A 20,016-nucleotide genomic window follows, 5' to 3' on the forward strand; every position below is an offset into this window, starting at 1 on the left:
AACGAGAAGCCGCAGTGTTTGATGGTATCAGTGTGAACAATATCTGACATGTTTCAAGAGTTACATAGGAAAAACACACACAGGATTAAGGCGGACAAGTCTCTACCAGTTCAGTCTCACTTATATTACCATTTCAACGCCAAATTATATCGCATTAATATCAACACGCCTGTTAAAGACATCATGCCAAATCAGAAAACAAAATTAGATATTAAATCTGTAATGAACACTTTGCCCAGCAAACATGTTTAAACTATAAAAATAGAAAACTATGAAAATGATAGTCAGATATTATATTATCATAAGCAATGATCAGTAAATCAGTGTCACATCTAAGCACCACATTTAGTTTTATTATGACAGATAATAAAGATGATTCGTTCTGTTAGTTATGTTGCAATCCACAGACCAACACACACACACACACACACACACACACAAAGAGAGGGTAAAAACACACCCTTGCTGATGTCACTGATAAGTACACACACACACATACACACAGCACTTCTCATCGTGATCAACATCAGCCTCCTGTCAAACCTCTCCCATCTCTCCACACACAGATCAAACTTCATCAGAAGGTAAGATCGGCTTCTTCTTAACCCTTAAATCTATCAGATCAACGGCTTCATACAGAACTAAAGCTAGAACATGTGTTGTTATGAAGTGAAAGTTTTCTGTAGAAGAGCGGTGTTGAAGGTGTGTTCACATACCAGACATGCACTATGGATGTGTGTAAACAGGTTATGAAGGGAAGGACGGCTGCCGTTGAACATGCAGCCTCGGGAGATTTGCATTCCTTATCAAATCCCATTCAGAGGGATACACACCACATCATATAATATCTACACATGCAGCATGGTGTGTCAGTGAAACTAGATATTTATAAATGATTTACCTGACAGTTTACCTGCCTATTACTAAGATGACCTGAATGGATTCTTACAGTCCATGCTTTCTGTCAATATGCAGGACTAAAAATAAGCAATATCGTTCGTATTACAAAACAAACGTGTGTGACTTGCTAAACAGGGTCAGTTTGCCAGACAGAGTTTAAATTTAGTCCCACAATAAAATGCATGTTTAAGTTGTCTTAACTAAAACAATATGCACTGATGTATCTTAACATATATCAGTGTCAATGTTTGTACCAAGATGCACACCAGTTATGTTTGTTAAAACAACTTAAATGTCCTAATATAACTAAGCCTAATCCTGTATTCATCATAACCTTTTCCGGGAAACCAACTTATGGTTAAGTTTGGTTAAATGAGTATGAGCAAAATTACTAGTGATGCTGAAATTAGCGTGTGTCTAATAATTTAGTTAGGTACAGAATAATTTGTTTAAACATGCACACCATTGCCTTAATTCATACAAATGCATATGTATTGCATTGTATACTGTTATTTTTGCACTATTGCTCATATGTGTATGCTTACATGTGTGCATCAAATCCAAAGGACTTTTTATATTTTAAATATGCAGGGCAAGTTTATTTTTAAGCACATTTCATACACATGGAGTAATTCAAAGTGTTTTACATAGAAAGGAGAAAACAATTTGTAAAAATTAAGAGACATTAAAATCACAAAAAACAAAGATGCTGCGAATTTAAAATAGCAATTAAAAGAAAATGAATGTGATTTTAATCAAACAGTTTAAGCTCTGTTAAAAAGAATAAAAGAGTTTTCAGTAATGACATGGTGATGTTTTATATCACAGAAGCTTGTTTCAAAATACTGCTGAAAACAAAGAGGAAACAGTACACCACTTCCTCACTTTATTCGGAAATGTCTCGCAAGATGTGGCCTGCCAGTGAACATGGCAAGAGCTGATGGACGGACTGCGTTTAAATATAATACAGATGTCAGACTGAAACATCATCCCAGAAAGCAAATGCAGTCATGTTAACTATACACCCAATATAGTCTGGTTATGAGTAACCAACATCTAGCCAAACTAAAAGATTTCTAATATTACAAAGTAAACAGCGATTACAAGGTGTTTGCTTTCATTTTATTTCTAGGCTATGGTTCGACGTCTATTATTTTCACCAACACCCCAAATTTTTTCTAGTTTAGCCTAGACGTGTCCTTAGATGTCTGTTAAACACAAAATTGCTCGCAGGGATCTTATGACACGAGTTCATATAAAGCAAATTCTCTTCTCATCTCCACAGAGAACCGGTGCGATCAAAGGCGTGATGAACTCATCTTTTAATGACACCAAGTCCTCTATGTACCCCGGCGAGACCATGCGCATTCTGCAGATGATCATAACCGTTCTGATCTTCGTGGTGGGTGTTTTGCTAAACGGACTGGTGGTCTGGGCTTTGGGGATTCGGGCCCGGATCAGAAGGGGAACAGGCGAAACGCAGGGTGCCAGCAGCTTTCGGACCTACGTAGTAAATCTGGCGGTTGCCGACCTGGTTCTCTTGCTACGCACGCCAATGATGCTGCCCTACCTGGCGCACCACTTCAACTGGACGTTGGGAGAACCCGTATGTAAACTGATCATCTACCTGCGCTGTCTCGGACTGTACGCCAGCGCGTTCTTGCTGTGCGCCGTAGCGGTGGAGCGATGCTTGTGTCTCCTCAGACCGGTGTGGGCTCGACTGAGACGGCCACGATGGGTCGTACGGCTGGCTTGCGCTGTCATCTGGTTGTTGGCCGCAGCTCTGGCTGCTCCATACATAACAGCAGCTAAGCTCGTTGTCGTACAGAATCACACCAACTGTATAGAAACCGATAAAGATTTTGGGCAAGCCTTAATTGTGGTGGAGACCATGGCGGGCTTCTTGCTACCTCTGGTGATCTTCCTGTCCTGCAACATGGCGGTGCTATTTTGCGCAAAGAAGACAGAGATTGCCGTGCCCACATCTCCCGTATCTTCTCCTATCTCCTCATCCGGACCGACTTACACGTCCCAGCGGCTAACCCGACTCTACCGAGTGCTCCTCCTCACCATGATCCTCTTCCTCACCTGCTGGGTGCCGTACTTTACCTGTCGCTTCCTGAGGGCTATTTCTCCAGATGGATCAACGCTAAGATCGGGGGCGATCGGAGGCGCGTACGTGGCGCTGTTTTTTGTTTACATAAAGAGCGCGCTCAACCCCATCCTGTACGTGTTTGCGGCCCGTGGACTAGGCCGCACCGTGCGCGCCTCGCTCCTGTCTACGTTCGAACGAGTCTTCAACGACGAATTTTCTGAGTCTATACGAAGAAAATCCTCACAAAGAAAAGACTCTCAGTTTTAGTATGAGTTTATGATGGGTCACTATACAAATGATCAGCTACTGGCTCCAGAACAGTGGAGGTCACATCACACCTGAACCTTCTGCTTGGTGTTCAGGAACTAGAAAAATGATTTTGGTATTGAGCAAATGGTGCAATATATGTGTTTCACATTACATCCAATTGACGCTCTACCTTCATTTTCAGTTTGTATAAAGCAATCAATATGTTTTTACCATCATGTAGCCTTTGCATCCCAAAGACAAAGCGTTCAAGAATCAAGCAGCGTGAAGAAGAGAACACTTTGTTCTGACTTTCAGATTCACTATTAATAAATCTAAAGGAATGTTCTTTTGATATCTGTACAAGTAGAAACATGGCCTTTAAAAGTACATCAGATTATTGGGGAAACACTTTTCAATTTTTTTAAAGAGCAGATCACATATTAAAGCAAGAATGTGAACCGCACAACTGATGCAAATTAATCATGACCTGTCTTAACTCACCGGACAAGAATGTCACCATTGTAACATTGCACAATTAGTCATTTTAAAACCTATAAGCATTTTATTTGTTTAACAACTGCTGTTATCACAGAACAAAGTGTAAAGTTGGTGAATTGAATCATTTGTGATCTAGCTGTGATGTTTAAGTGTCAGGATTATCAGTCCAGGGCTGTGTCTTTATCTGTCTGTACTGCATCCACCTGTTTGTGTGCAAGCGTCAGGAACGCCTTCACATCCTCGACTACTGGATCTGTCTGAAGAGCTCGGACCACCGCACAGGGATTGGGTACCATCTTCATCATGTGCTCCTAAAGAACCAATCACACACGTTAGAAGAGTAGGTGATGATGACTTAGACAAGTATTCTTCCTTAGTGATGATATAATAACTTAAATATTTACAATAAAGAATAAAAATTATTTTTATTATAAAAGCTTCAACTGAGATTGAAACCATGTAAACCATGATATGTTGCAATTCATTAAAATATTAAAGGCCAACTACCAAGTTGCTTTATTAATTTTTCCCTTATATTTGTTTTCTCAGATCCTCGTTTTGAATATGATCCGATTAACAAAAAAAATATTGCGGATGACTTTCACAACACTTCCAAATGTAGCAATGTTTAATGTCGAAACAGTGTTTCCTGAAAGCTTTGCACCAAGACTGTCTATACAGCTTTGTTATTGTTCCTTAAAAAGCAGGCTTGTGCACAATTCAGAATTGAATTGAGAATGACTCCTAAATTCCAATTCAATTCTTGAATTTGAATTGAATTGAAGTCAAAAACAGGATCTGGAATTACAATCCAAATTTGAATTAAAGGAAGCAGAATTGAAATTCAATAGAAATTCAATAGAAATTCATATACATATTATACAGTAAGTGAAGTGTTAAAAATGAAGCTTTCAGTATTATCTGTCAGATATTCTATAAATTATATTAGTTTGAACTACTTGTACAGATTACATTAAAAGGAAATGTTTTCCCCAGCAAAAAACTAAAAAAATTATTAAGTTTGATTTTTTTTTGTGGAACACGATGGAACATGACTTCATTTCCCAGAATGCTTTACTTTAACCAAGTATTTAAAATGGTTACCAAACGATTTTCCAAAGTAACTTTCCTAACACTGAATGTATGTGAGATTCTTTCTGTGAGATTCTTTGACTTTGGAATTTCTTTGAATTGCCATGAATTTAATTCCACTTCCTGTCATTCCAATTCCAATTAAAATTCAACTTCCTGTTGGGCGGAGTCAATTCAATTCAAATTCCAATTCATGAATTGAATGAACGCCAATTCTAAAATTCTAAATTGTGCACAAGCCTGTTAAAAAGGTAAAAACTAGTTTCTCAGACTCAACATGAGAAACTGGCAAAGGTGTGAAAACCTCCTGTTATGTGTGACCTTTGCAGAAACTTACCACCGCTGTCTATTAACCACCAACCGCTTCTGCCTGAGAACATGACCATATATGTATATCTAGAAATTTTGCGTTTACATGCACAGAATAAGTGAATAACTATAAAAAAAAATCATGCATGTCCATGCAAATCAATAAACCAGCAAAACAGAAAAATGCGTTTACATTGGATTAGGTCTCTGCCTATAGTCTTTTGAATGACAGAAATCTGTCTTAAGCTATAGGCGACTGGTGTATCTCTTCTCAAGTCTGCAGAACCTGTAAATGTAACATGAGCTTTAATTTTCACAGTTTCTCTGCTAACTGCTTGAGTCGAGCGGAGACTTTATGTGTTACTTTGTGCTTCCACGTGTGACGCGTTTATCTTTCAAATGCTGAGACATGCGCACATGAACAAAACTGCCGGAAAGCCGGATAGCGTGTTTATATTCAATGCCAAATCGGGGTAATAAGCAAAACTACCTGTGCCAGGTTTTTTTATGGGCTTTCCCAGATAAAAGAAAACATGACCCCACACACATTATAAATTTATGACGCGTAATCGGTGTAAGACAAGTTTAAGGACTAGATGCTATTTATTTAGATTTTGGGATGAATTACAATTCAGACGTGTTTGAAACAGGCATTGTGAGATTTACACGACTACACGAGTAGAAATGTGCCTCATATCATAGGACTGGAGGTGATGTTGTACCTGTAGTGAGAGCTCATTGGCTGGGCGAGGCGGTAAAACAGGAAGACGCAGGACCGTTTCTTTAGACAGCTGAAGAAACTGAAAGAGATCTCAATACCATCACTCGCTATTCATTGGCATCGTATAATGTTATATTGCGAGCAAAACTCAAACCTCCTGTGCGTTTTCCTCTTCCTCCTCTAGTTTACTTCTCATTGCCCGGCATTTCTTCTCTAAACTGTCCATCTTTACTTCCATCTCCTCAAGAGTGCCAACAATCGAGCTCAAGTTCTCCTAAACATACACAAAGATTATAAAGGGTTTATTTTATAAACAAATGATGACAATGACTCGCTCACTGTGTGTCATCACCTGTAGAGTCTCAAGTGTCTTCTTGCCTTGCTCAGACTTTCTGCTCTCAGTTGAAAACTGACGGGAAACTTGAATTATGTCTCCATATTTCCTAGGGGGAACAGACAGCTGTGCACACTGAGCCAGAAACCTAAAAACACACAAAAGCTTAAATGTTTTATTCATCTCAAAAGACAGAGAGAGAAGGATTTCTATGCCCTTTGGCAAATTAATTTCATAATAACTGTACAAACGACTTCTCAAAGTGTGCATGACGACACATTTCTATTTTTATATCAGGTATCAAATCAACTCCTGCACCATATTGATTACACAATTACACTTAATATATGTATAATTGTGTCCAATAGGTAATCAAAAATAAGATTTGAACCTGTTTGTGTGCAAACAAGACTTTGTGAAAGAAGACTGTAAAATTTCCATTGCGAAAGGTATAAGCCAATACAATTTTCCCCAATTGCCTAAAACTACCCATGTGAAATAGTAGTACATATTCATAATGAACTTAAAGTGCTCTGTTTTCATGCATTATTTTGTACTTAATATACTAAAAATTCTTCTTTAGTACTTCTTAAGATTATCTAAGTATACGTATCTGTGCTATTTTGAGACATCATGAATATGAACTAAAATGCACTTTTAACATAATATCTCAGTATTAGTTAACACTTCTATTAAACTTTAATCCACTTTTCATACAAAGATGTGTTCAGCTTTACTACAAATGGTACCGAAATACATTTTAGCACATTTTTGGTGACTCAAAATAGCACAGATAAGTGCACTTAGAAGAATTTTTAGTATATTAACCTCCTTAGACCTGAGCTTTGGTTTGTCTTTTATTTTCAGATTTCTTTCAGCTATTTTGGGGTAAGGATGAACCAATAAATATAATAACCAAATATTTTTCTTTGAACATGAAGCAGTGTGATTGTCCACATTTGTGTCATTCAGGTCTTGTGAAGTTAAAGGGGTCATATGATGAAATCAGACTTTCTCTATGTTAATGTGCTGTAATTGGGTCTCCGGTGCTTCTGTCAACCTAGAACATGTGATAAAGATCAACCCAGTAACTTAGTTTTGGTTAACCATTCTCTGAAAATAGTTGACAGGACAGTTGAGATTCACTTTCAACAAACCACCATTATGGTGATCAGTGTTTGCATTTCATCAGCTCATTTGCATTTTAAATGACACACCCAAAAACAGTACATTTTTGCTCACACCTACAAAGTGCCAATTTTCACATCTTATAATAAATGATCTGTGGGAATTTTAAGCTCAAACTTCACATATGTACTCTGGGGACACTGGCCCCTTTAAGTACAAAGTGTGCAAAAACAGAGCATTTTAAGTACACTTTGGAAGTGTACTTCTTTTTCACCTGGGTATATACTAGTCAACATTTGAATTGGATCAAAAAAGTTAATCAAAGTTGTCCAAAGACAAGAACGGGTAACTTTTATGAAAGATTTGTATGTATATATATTCTAGACCTTTTCTGACCTTGCAATCACACAATTTAAATGAAATGTTTTTTTATGTCTATAGTAACACTAAGAGCAGCATTTCTTGTAAGTATCTTACTGATTTTTAAGAAGGTTGAGATGTTTCTGTGATTCATCTTTATCTTTGCTTTTCAGCGTCAGAACAGATCTGAAACAAAGACATGAAGACAAACTCAAATGCGACTATAAAGATGTTGAGGAACCATGGCATTGCAAATATAATGGTTGCATAAGGCAGCATTACTCACAGAACAGACAAATTCAACATGTTCTCAAGTGCCCGTAAAGAAGATTTGCTCAGACGCTTCCACGATTGATGACTTTTTTCATTTCTTGCCACGGCTGAAGTTTCATCAGGAAATAAGGAGGGTGAAGTAAACATTGAAACAGTAACATCATTACAATCTGCTGAAATCTTACATAAGAACTTACAGTAATTCAGACTCAAAAAGACTGAAAAATGATAGTCAGAATAACAACAAAACACACAAGAACTAAATGCAGATTCACACTGATCAGAAACCCCTGTTGGCAGAAGTTGGATTAAAGTACATCAGACTTTATAATGTTGAGGTCTGTTGTTGGTGTTGGACCAGTGTGAATTGGACTTAATGCTGTTTGGTGTCAAACGTGACTCAGGCATTTTGCTGCTTTTATAAACCTGTGTGTTTTTGCCCTGTTTAATGCTTAAGTGTTCATAGTCACGTCCACTTAGTGTAATGTAAACAGACGTGTTTAAGCTCAACTTATGTTTAGGCGTGCCTGTCACAGAATAACATAAGGATGAGTAAAAGATCATATTTTCAGTTAAACTAACTAATCCATGTCTAATTTGACAAACCTTGACAAGAACTTTGTTATCATCACCACGATGAGTTTGAAAATCATCTTTACTTACACAATGAGTCTCAAGTACAGACAGATCCCAGTTACACAACTTACTTCTGTTTCTGTCTGAATGTTCAGGGTCTGCAGTGCTGGCTTTACCCTTCTACAACACACAAACATCAAATCTTTAATCATTCTGATAGATGTTTGATACTTAAAATTCATTTTGATATTTGGTTTTATTTCTAAATTCATACATCCACATGAATCATACTGCTATATTTATTTAATAACATCAGGAATGATATGACATGAATAATCAATAAAATAAACATACTTTAGATCTTGTATTAGTCTTTTTCTGTGTGGTTCCTCTGGGTTGTTGTGTTGAAGCCCTGCTGGACCCTCGAGATGCCTTCATGATCACCTTCAAAACTGTGGTTTACATACAAGTTAGGGCTCTGTCACATTATCTGACAGCTACACAGTACACAAATCACAATAACAATATTATTACGATTAGTTTTTAGTATCGTTTTATTTTTCTCCGTTGTTTTTTTTTTGTTTTGTTTTTTGGCCTGTGAATTATAAAGACTTAGATGTTTGTACATTTTAATTGGAGCTGAATCATTTCCCGGACTGGGTTTAGAATAATCCAGGACTACGCCTTAGTTATTTTAGGACAATACAGTCGTTTTAACAAACAAACCTTACAAAAAACATTACTGGTGTTCAAAACAATGGCACTGATGTTAAGAATGCATTTAAGTCTTCCCTGTCGGGAAATCGCCCCTATACCGATAACCGTGGGCCGGTTACACCACGGTTATTAACGATACTTCTGTATTATGACACAATTAATACACATCATATGACCTGATTTATTCAGTCTGAAATGTATAAATAAACAGACTAGACTATAAACTTGATCGCTGATGTAATACAACACGTGACACTAACAAAAATAGGTGTCATGTTGAGAGTTTTTTGCCCCAAACTTACATGACATCGAAACTATAGTAAAAAACTAACCATGCTACAAAGGTTAAATGATGGTAATTACTATGGTAATTTATCCCAGTATTACAGTTTTCTATGTTTTACTTTCTAGACATGATAACCGATCTTTTATATAGTCATATTGATAATATTGTATTGTTCCCCTGGTACTGTGTGAAAATACCCCAGTATTATTACCATTATGGTCAACTTAACAGGACTGTATTTTGAGTTTGGTATGATCAGAGTACTTTATGTTAGAAAAGAGAGGTAGAAAACAAAAACACATGTTGCATGTAAACCCAGCTGCATGTAAACGACACAGAGGAGTCCCCACAAAAATGTTTAAAACGCGAGAAAGACGCGACGCCGCGCGATCTAAACACGTGTCTAACAACTAAATATAGAGTACGGGTTAAAAACTACTGTAAGCACAAACGTGTGTGAAATCATGTAAACACAGAGACAGCGATGTTTGTTTTAAACACTCACCGGTTTTCGCGCCTCGCCATTCAAAGCAGGAAGTGAACTGCGCATGCGCGGCACATTACTTACTGAACACAGCCTAGTGTAACGCACACTTCAAAAAAACTTACACAGTTGTCCTTTTTAAAAAATAAACAGGACACATAATTCAGATTTAGTGGTCATCTTACATTTTTAATAAACCATGTGCAGGCATAACCCCGTCAAATTACTGCGTTTTCAAGGATTTTTAAGGTTATTCCCTGTAACTAAAAAACGGCATAAACTGGTGAGCGGGGTTTATCTGGTCTCCCAGCTTGGACTTTTTTGATTTTCTCTCGCCTTTTTGATGTTATTTGTTTGGATTATGTAAAACATTTACATGTGTAGACTGATGGCATTTATGTACAATGCATTGCTATAACTTTCTTGTTGTTATAAATGTTCATATGCAATAAAAAAGCACATATACTGTGTAGGGCACAGACAAGGTATACTGCAGAAGAACTTTAGTATGCAAGTACATAGCCCATGTCACTGCACACTGTGCACATCCAGGAAAAAAACAAATTTGGCTAGTTTACTGTAAATAAATATGAATGACTGTGTTTAATAATCAATGACAAGACACAACATATCAATGGACTGAGTTTGAGCATCTTTCCTGTCTTAACATCTTAAATGTGAATCATCCTCAGCAGAGCAAATCTGATAACCCACATTAATATCAGCAAGCATCAGCAATTCTTCCTCTAAAAAAAACAACAACTTGTTTCACCACATCCGTCCTGAAGGGCTTCAGTTTATCATCAGCTATGTGCTGACATTACTAGATTAGTGATGGGATCTCAGAAACAAACTAAACTCTTCCTGGGTTAAAAAACTTTCCAGTGTAGCGTCCGTGATTGTGGAGGTCAAAAGGGCTGAGGACTTTACGAATGCCTAACATGTTGGATTGGGCGATCCTCTGGAAGGTCCAGGGGTTCTGATTGTTGACTTCTTTCTCGATCTGTTCCTGCTGTAACGCTGACAGACTTTCCCTGCTCACCACCTACAGGAAAAAACACAAATTATGTAGGACAACTCTAATGAATCTGATCTGATATAATCTGCATGCATTTCCATAATTCTGTCAAATGAAGACTGGGTTACAAAATACAAAGTAATCACAATAATCACTAGGGCTGGGCAAAAAAATCGATTTTTCGATTAATTGATTTTTAAAACGTGGTCGATTAAAAATCGATTCTCAAAGAGCAGAATCGATTTTTTTTTCACATTTATTTCCACAAACATTGAACGGAGGAATGGAAGCATTTTAGATTTCGCAAGCAAGATGTGTTGTGGCTTTTAATTTGTTTTTATTAATTACCCACTTGTAAACTGCTGTTCACTGTTCTTTTTTATTAATATAGTATGTGTATTAAATCTATATTCATTGAGTTGAATCGAGAATTGAGTATAAAAACCTACCAGAGAACCGGAATCGAAAATTTAATCGAGAATCGGAATCGATTTGATAGCTTGTGAATCGAAATCGAATCGATCTGGAACATCTGAATCGATACCCAGCCCTAATAATCACACACTTATAAGTGTGTGTTCATTTGAGTATGTGTGTGCACAAAAAAACAGCTCACTTTAACATCTTCTTGTGCTCAAATGGTTTAAAAAAAAGTTTAGAAACACATGTGAATGATAAACTTTCAAGAAAAATTAATTTTTTATTTCTGAATGATGCGTTTGAGTGATTATTATTAAAGAGATTATTATAATTTATGTGTGATGTCTTCTGCTTTTTCACAAAAATATTTTGTCTTTCTTCTGATTGAGTGTGCCAGCAGTCAATCTAAGAGGGCAGTGCCACCCTAAGCCTATGTAGCCTCAGCACTGCAGCACACTAGGGGTGAGGGATATGAGCTAAAATTCATATCAAGGTATTTTCCACTCTCCAGACAGTTTATCAATATAACAGTATATAACCTTAGTTAAATTACTTGCAAAATATGTATTTTTAACCTTGTATAACTAGAAAAAGTGAAGGATTGGACATAGAGAGTGTTTTTTTCCTCAAAAAAGTGCCACTGTGTGGATGGGCAGACTCGTCAATCCTTGTGTCTTTAAAACTCTACTTTTTCATGAAATGTTTTTTTAAATAATTCAACACATACAGAATATAAGTGATGCCTTTACAAAAATGCCTTTAAATTTACTTCAAACAAAGTGAACATTGGATTTTCCCTGTAGTCCACTTTTACATCATATTTATACACACATTTCCAATCATATGAATTATTTTCTAACATGGGCAGCTGCTCAGGGTGGCATTTTGCAGGGGTTGACACAGGGCACCCGTGAAAAAGAAACTAAATACAGCTGTGGCCAGGTTTAACCACATCAATTGTTTCATGTGCACTCGGTTATTCTGTATCGTGCACTCTTCACACGGTCACATAAGAGATGGATGGAAGTGGTTTGTAAATGTATGAACCTTGTTAGTGTTAGAAGTTGTACAGCAGGGGTCTCCAACACGTCGCTCGCGAGCTACTGGTAGCTCGCCTCTTAATTGCAGGTAGCTCGCTCGTGGGTTTATTTATTTATTTTTTATTTTCTGTGGTTAGGGCGCATTTGGATGTCTGGTTAGTGTTACAAGCGCCTGTGGTGGTAAAGACTGGGTACGTGTTTGACGTTGCGTTGAGCTGTGTAGACCGGCGTATCATATGACATCAGTAATTTAACATGTATGATTCAAAAACAAACAAATAAGATCGCGCACCCGCGCAACGCTGTGAAGCCCGCGGCGCGGCAACCGGACGATCCGCGTAACGCTGTGAAGCCCGCAGTGCGGCAACCGGACGATCCGCGCAACGCTGTGAAGCCCGCGCCGCGGCAACCGGACGATCTGCGCAACGCTGTGAAGCCCGCGCCGCGGCAACCGGACGATCCGCGCAACGCTGTGAAGCCCGCGCCGCAGTAACCGGACGATCCGCGCAACGCTGTGAAGCCCGCGCCGCAGCAACCGGACGATCCGCGCACATCTCGAGTTACTATGGTAAAAATGGATGCTGTCATTTTCGGATTCATTTTTGATAAAATGAAAATAAAGTCGTCGTCACAAGTTCAATGGGTTATCATCTCATATTTAAACATCAAATGTCAAGAGATACCAGAGAGCCAAACGTGTGACATACATGCACATCCCTATTATGAATCCAAATCAGTAAATACTCTATGTTTGGATCATCTTTCTATATCTGATCTTTAATAATTTATTTTTTTATTCAAAATGTGGTATTTTTGGACAAATCCTACCCGTATAAGAGGTGATAAAAAGTATAAATAAAGACAACAGGAAAGTTTTTGTTGTTTAAAAGGATCTGTTCTTTTATTTGATTTATCTTATGTTTATGTTTAAAGAAAATCATTTTCTGGAAGGAATTACAATTTTGTGAAAAGTAGGAAAAAATGCTGGCACTGGCTGGCAACTTAAAAAAAAAAAAGAGTTCAAATCACAGTGAGTTAAAAGACCGGTGTCTATTAACTCACTAATTTAGGTATAACGTGACACAAGTAGCTCTCGACCACTTTTATTTTTTAGAAAGTAGCTCTCCAATGAAAAAAGGTTGGAGACCCCTGTTGTACAGAGTACCAAATTGTATATAAAGTATATAAATGCAAAAAAAGAATTTATGAATATGTTACTGCATCAAGTCAACCGTATTGCAAAATCCATGTTATGGAGCAACACAATACTGGTAACCACTTTCACACAGCTATATCGCCCACCCCTACACCACAACCTCAAGTACTTATATTTTTTTAAACGGTTACCACGACAAATATTCAAGCAAAAATATGTTTACATTGCGTAGGGTGCTGATCAGAGAATCAATGAGTACAGCGGTCATAGATGTGTTTTATTATAAATAAACCACAGTTATTGACCAATCAGAATCAAGAACTGGAACCAACCGTTTTATAAAGTTATACTAGAAGCTTGTTTTTACATTTGTATGTTTTAATTTCTAAGAACTGAAATGTTCTTTAAATAACATATGCTGCTACATTTCCTCATTTACGGAGCGGTATTGCTCCATCTTTTTTAAAGAAAAGATGTTATTGAAAATTCAGGAAGGGGAAGTCAGTTATGTAAGATGGCTCAGAACAAACCTTGGCTGGAAAGGGAAGTTTTTTGGCAACCTCTGTAAGAACCCCCTCAACTTCCCCTAACTCAATGTGACCTCCGACCTCTACTATCAATCGGCCACATTTCACTGGAGTTACGTAGTGATCGATGGCACCTTTTCCTCCGCCCATACGCTGACCGAGACCTTTACGAGTTATGGGTTTGTACGGAGCATTGATGCGCCAGCGAGCGAATGTTGTGCGAGGGTCCATGCGGCGGTTAATGGTCAATCTCATCATCTCCATGTGACCCCAGTGCAGGTATCCTCCACCCAGAGCCTTAAAACAAAGACATAAGTAAAAACATGCTTTTAAAACAACATATCGTATGACACCTTTAAAAAAACTTTAATGATGTTACTTTTCTAATTTGTAAGTTACTTCAGGAATGAATGTAATAAACACCGTGCGAAGATAAGAGAGATTCAGAAAACTCACCACAATACCAAACTGTCCTTTAGTGAACGTGTTGGCGGCTTTTGCAGGTCCCTGGATGTCACGCAGCCTCTTCATCTCCTTCTTTGCTTTTTTAAAGTTTGGGACCTTGTTAAGGAATTTAAGTTTAGGTCTTTCTGGTAGAACCACATCTACATAAAAGGAGAACATCAAACAAGAAGAACATCACAGTCTAAATGGGATGTAAAATGTCACCATATTCATTAAAAGCATATTAGATCATGAGCACACTGACATCATTAACTTCTGAAAGTGCTGAAAGGAAACTCGCACCCATGCTGTAATAAACTATAATAAACAACACTATCATCAGCATGATAGTTCATGATGACCTGAATAAATGTGCTCACAGGTTAAATATTGATGTGTAAGAAGAATATTTACCACTGAAGTCTGGGGGGATTTCATAAGTTCTCAAACCAGCTGAAAGAACCTTCAAGTTACTCTGCACAACATCTGTGGAATAAAAGAAACTGATTTTAGTCAATCTGAACATAAATGTTATGAATAAAATAAATAAGCAAATTTTACTAGTTATGACACACATTATCCTAAAGAGAAACTATACATTTCATAAGACTTTTTTTAAGATGTCAAATAAATCTTTGGTGTCCCCAGAAGTATCAATATAAAATATAGATCATTTATTATATCATGTTAAAATTGCCACTTTGTAGGTGTGAGCAAAAATGTGCTGTTTGGGGGGGTGTCCTTTAAAATGCAAATGAGCTGATATCTGCACTGAATGGCAGTGCTGTGGTTGGATAGTGCACATTAAGGGATGGTATTATCATAATAAGATCCCTTTCTGACATCACAAGGGGAGCCAAAGTTCAATGAGGCATTTTTCTTGCAGAGAATTGTTTACCAAAACTAAGTTACTGGGTTGATCTTCATCACATTTTCTAGGTTGATAAAAGCACTGGGATCTCAATTTTAGCACTTTAACATGGAAAACGTCAGATTTTTATGATATGTCTTCTTTAAATCTGAAGATCACCAGTGTTTACATTACTGTAGTGGTTTGATAATACATTAATCAGGTATCAGTAGATGATGATACCCCGTTAACATAGTATTGATTACAAAACCACATTATTAATTATGTTATGACGACTATCATATTTACACTTCAATGTATTTCCCTATGGTATTATCAATGTAATTATGGTAACGTGCAAAACCATGGTATGACTTCAGTGTCAAATGGACATCGTTTGATCATGGTTTTACAATAACACACCTCCAAATAAAACTACAGTACGTGTTATGAAATTAATTCCTTTAACTAAACTTTACCTGTACGGTTTGATGTCCGTGCTACCCCCAGAAACAAGCGCTTTACTATCGATAGCATGACTACTCCTAAAGTTTAATAAGAAACACACCGTTTTACTGCATCAATGTTAATATCTAGTCATTCATATTTCACATCAGAATCTCATGCAGTGCACAAGGTCGCTGCCATATTTGATCAAACCTAGGGTGCGTCGCTCAAATCCCGCCGGCTGAAACCGAAACATGACATCACTTCCGTCTGTTGATAGAATAAAAATTAACAACATTAACGTTATCTTTTCATCTTTGAAATGTAGTTATATTTGTTATTATTAATTAGATTGCACGTTATCGAAGAATAAGAGAATCAATTAACAAAATTAAAATACAAATAAATGTAAAAACTAGTACGAATTACTTTACAATTTGACAAACAGATGTATTTAAAAAAAAAAATGTGTACCAATTCTTGTCATAGGACAACTTTGATTAACTTTTTGATCCAGTTCAAATGTTGACTAATACATATTTTATTTGTCTTAATATAACTAAGGCCTGGGCCTGGATTTATGTCCGGGACACTGACCCATAACACGTTAATATGATCCATAGTAAAGTTTTTAATACTTTTTAAAGAAGGCAGAAGGCAGTACATACTACATAGTGCATAGTATGCTGTAAACTTACCAATATTATTGATTGTTTTAAGACACATAAAGCCACACCCTCATTAAATCCCCATCAGCTGTTCATGATATCTGATTATTCAATCAAACACATGCAGGAAACTTTCTCAGATGCTACAGAGTTAATAGGTAAACTTTACTTGTGTCTACTGCTGCTTTGTAAATGAAGTAAATAAGTTATGGTTGTTAAATGATTTTAAAATAAAATATTCAGACATTATTTGCAGGTCATGAATGATGTTGAAGGGCTCTGGGCCGAGCTATAATGTGTCTCAATCAGATTTTCCATATTCCTTTAATGAGGAAGGATATCTGCGACACAGAGAAACCTACAAACCCTACAGGTTTACATTCAAACTAAGTGATGTCCAGGGAACAGAGCGAGAACATCAAAGCCTGTGTCATTACATCACTCAACACGTCTACAGCCTCTTAGAAGAGAACTTTCATCTCATCAGGTTTTATTTGGAGGAGGGCAGTTTTGTATTTTTGAGTCCAGGAGCTCTGGAGCATCCCGGGAGCCTCATGGTTCTGATCCAGGACTGGGGATCTATGAGATGTGGCGTATGGAGTTGGAAGATCGTGGCACATGAAGGACTGGAACGAGGCAGTCAGATTCCATACCTGCGCTGGGCTGCACTGGAATCTTGTGCAGTTATCCTAATGAATCCCAACGAAGGCGGTCAAACCATGGAACGACACGTCCAGTTAGTTTGGGAACGTCTGATGTCCAATAGTTCTGCTGAGCATATCTTTGTGGTCGCTCATGGCTATGGAGGACTTGCTTTTGTAGATCTGCTGTGCCATTGGCTAGACGAGGTTGAGAATCGAGTGAAGGCGGTGGCTTTTCTGGACTCGTCTCATAGCTTGTGGCATCAACCCTTGGGTAAAGCCGGTCGTGATTGGTTAAAATCTCACTCTAGAACTTGGATCCTCAGCACAAAACCTCTGAACCGGTCTGTAGGTTCATTGAAGGCAGGCTGCCCGCAGATATCAGCAGGTACAGAATGTCACGACTCTGCACCTTCAGTCTGCATGGAGTCGGTGTTTCGCTTTTTTACCAAGATTATGAAACCTAAAGCCCCACCGACTCCATTTGAAATCATCACTAGAAGCAAAAGTCGTAGAAGTGACCCAAATAATAATTCACCTTCTTATTGACAATGAATTTAAATAAAAAATAACAGCATCAGAATGTTTACTTTCTTACGACACATAACTTGAATGATTACTCCAAAGATAAATGTTTAGTTCTTTGTCATTGCAAATACTCAAAATCAATGTTGTGCGAGTTATTCATGTTAACCAGTGGTCAAATAATAATTTAGTCATTTGTTGTGGGTAATCAAGCTATCTCTGAATTCTTGCCAAAAGTTAACACAGTATTTCAACCTTTACAGTTTAGTAGTATTAGCTACTATATAAAATAGCTTAATAACCAAATTGTTCTTATTGAATAGTTAAAGATGTTCTGGAGGGTGAAGGTGACCTCAATCCACTACTTGCTTACATTCAGATCTATCAGCTGCCTACATTTCACCAACCAATCAGCAAATAAAATGAAGAACAGCACCTTTTTCGTGAATAAATGTCCCGCTTCATTCTAAAAATAAGTCTACTGTACAAACTAGGTTGATTCCATGAAATCCATTTATCTCAGTGTGTAACCGATATAATCTTTATTTTAAAAACATCATACAAAAACATAACACAAAAACAAGAGTGGATGAATAAATAAATGAAGATTATCATTTCCACAGGAAACTCTTTATCACTTGAACTAGTCTCATGACTCTTAACTGATCTGTGCTCTTCTCTGTCTGAAGGAAACTTGATTCTAGATGTCGTGGTACAGCAGATCATATTTGGGGATGTTTCTCGGGTCGATTGGGCTTTGAACAATCAGCTTCCCTCTCATGGCACCTCGATAGATGACTTCAATTAGATCCATAAAGTCCTGTTTGCTTTTAAAGCTTCCAATAAACTTGGTGTGATCTGGAGATCTGCATGAAGGAAATCAAAGTCTGAGAGGATTGAAATGAAGGTTTACAGCTGAAATAATGTACAGTAAGAGTTACATGTTGTGATCTTTTACACTTTCTTTGAAAACATCACACGTTATTTCTGGCTTTATCAAAGGTTCATCCTCACACGATTTAACCACAGATGCTGATCTTGTAGCTCTCAGCAGAAAAACATCCTGTGTCTGCCAGTTTATGTCAGTATGAAATACATATGATGTTTTTCAAATGGAAACTAAAATTGCAATGCTATAGGAAACATCTGCACTTACAGAAAATAATATAAACAGACAGTAAGTGTCAAAGAGGGTTACGGTCAAATTCAATATGGATGGATAATAAAAATGAGCTTATATTTATTAATCCTCACCCATAGTCAACTTTCATATGTTGACCGTTGAAGAAGAAGACGGTGGAGGGAATGAAACTGATGTCAAAGTATTGTGTGTAAACAGGCACTCGATCCACATCCACCAGATAAATACTCGCCATGTTACTCAGATCGTGAGCAGTTTTTGACAGCTGCCAAATAACAGAAACTCAAATGTATTACACATTATACTCAAAATCAATTTAAACATTAAAGCAAAAATACAGATTAAAATGCAACCAATAATGGAGCAAATTCTCAAAAAATTATATGTAATATACTTATTTATTCTTCAAAATAGTTTTATTTATTGCTTTTCACAACTCTGCATTGTTGCAAAGCAGCTTTACAGATGTAAGCTACAGAAAAAAACAGTATAACTTTTTTTATTATATAATAACTATTAAATGAATGGTATTGTTATGCATTGTTAGTTTAAAAATAAGTTGCATATACATTTTACAGAAATTATTTTACTGTTTTTTGGATTAAGTAGTAAATCAGCAAAACAATGTAAGAAATTAGAATGTAGGTAAATAAACCCCAACTCATCGTTTAAGATTCATAATGATAACAATTCAGTGGTAAAATAAATACATTTTAGCATAACAATACAACAAAAAAAATAATGTGGTGATGAATGAAATGTGTAAATGTTAATGTGATGATAAAAGACTCACGATGTCATCGAGCTGTAGGCACGCGGAATCTTCATCTCTGCCGAAGCGCAGCACTAAAACTCTCTCAGCGACTGCTTTAATCGCGTCATCAATCTCTTTCTTACTGGAGAGTTTGGGAAGAAAAAAACTCATAGCGATTTTACTATTTTCACTCACATCTAAATTAAAATCTGCAATATAAACTATATATAAACTGCGGATGTTTACTGTTGTGAGTTGTCGCACTTTATTTCACCCGACTCGAAACATTAGACATCTTAGTTCCTATACGGCTTTGTGACTATTATGCTATTGTTCATATTAGTGTTATTTCATATTGAAAAA

The 20,016-nt window shown here is 37.0% G+C and overlaps 5 protein-coding genes across 6 annotated transcripts; 2 read left to right on the top strand and 3 right to left on the bottom strand.

The window, feature by feature from the left end:
• The first annotated feature begins 455 nt into the window (after positions 1–455).
• On the top strand, positions 456–3,262 carry LOC135735618 (C3a anaphylatoxin chemotactic receptor). Its single transcript, XM_065254052.2, has 2 exons — positions 456–584; positions 2,186–3,262. The coding sequence occupies exon 2, from the start codon at positions 2,210–2,212 to the stop codon at positions 3,260–3,262; it is 1,053 nt and encodes a 350-aa protein (XP_065110124.1). The 5' UTR covers positions 456–584; positions 2,186–2,209.
• Positions 3,263–3,903: 641 nt separating this feature from the next.
• cenpq (centromere protein Q) lies at positions 3,904–10,115 on the bottom strand. The gene is made up of 9 exons (XM_065254055.1): positions 10,044–10,115; positions 8,890–8,987; positions 8,667–8,715; positions 7,973–8,066; positions 7,804–7,872; positions 6,217–6,346; positions 6,019–6,138; positions 5,866–5,943; positions 3,904–4,053 (listed from the first exon to the last, which is right to left on the bottom strand). The coding sequence occupies exons 2-9, from the start codon at positions 8,971–8,973 to the stop codon at positions 3,904–3,906; spliced, it is 774 nt and encodes a 257-aa protein (XP_065110127.1). The 5' UTR covers positions 8,974–8,987; positions 10,044–10,115.
• Positions 10,116–10,490: 375 nt separating this feature from the next.
• mrpl16 (mitochondrial ribosomal protein L16) lies at positions 10,491–16,155 on the bottom strand. The gene is made up of 5 exons (XM_065254056.1): positions 15,957–16,155; positions 15,042–15,113; positions 14,640–14,788; positions 14,187–14,480; positions 10,491–11,067 (listed from the first exon to the last, which is right to left on the bottom strand). Exons 1-5 carry the CDS (start codon positions 16,012–16,014, stop codon positions 10,876–10,878), a joined length of 765 nt encoding a protein of 254 aa, XP_065110128.1. The 5' UTR covers positions 16,015–16,155; the 3' UTR covers positions 10,491–10,875.
• Positions 16,156–16,293: 138 nt separating this feature from the next.
• LOC135735619 (cotranscriptional regulator ARB2A homolog) lies at positions 16,294–18,150 on the top strand. Of its 2 annotated transcripts, none has more exons than XM_065254054.1 (2): positions 16,294–16,750; positions 16,836–18,150. In XM_065254054.1, the coding sequence occupies exon 2, from the start codon at positions 16,856–16,858 to the stop codon at positions 17,780–17,782; it is 927 nt and encodes a 308-aa protein (XP_065110126.1). In that variant the 5' UTR covers positions 16,294–16,750; positions 16,836–16,855; the 3' UTR covers positions 17,783–18,150. The 2 variants fall into 2 exon arrangements, with proteins under 2 accessions (XP_065110126.1, XP_065110125.1); XM_065254053.1 differs by having other exon boundaries at positions 16,849–18,150.
• Positions 18,151–18,285: 135 nt separating this feature from the next.
• Positions 18,286–19,923, bottom strand: txnl4b (thioredoxin-like 4B). The gene is made up of 3 exons (XM_065254057.2): positions 19,693–19,923; positions 19,013–19,164; positions 18,286–18,624 (listed from the first exon to the last, which is right to left on the bottom strand). The coding sequence occupies exons 1-3, from the start codon at positions 19,822–19,824 to the stop codon at positions 18,459–18,461; spliced, it is 450 nt and encodes a 149-aa protein (XP_065110129.1). The 5' UTR covers positions 19,825–19,923; the 3' UTR covers positions 18,286–18,458.
• Positions 19,924–20,016: the final 93 nt, after the last annotated feature.

The sequence above is a fragment of the Paramisgurnus dabryanus genome, chromosome 4, assembly GCF_030506205.2.
Source record: "Paramisgurnus dabryanus chromosome 4, PD_genome_1.1, whole genome shotgun sequence".
NCBI classification, from domain to species: domain Eukaryota; kingdom Metazoa; phylum Chordata; class Actinopteri; order Cypriniformes; family Cobitidae; genus Paramisgurnus; species Paramisgurnus dabryanus.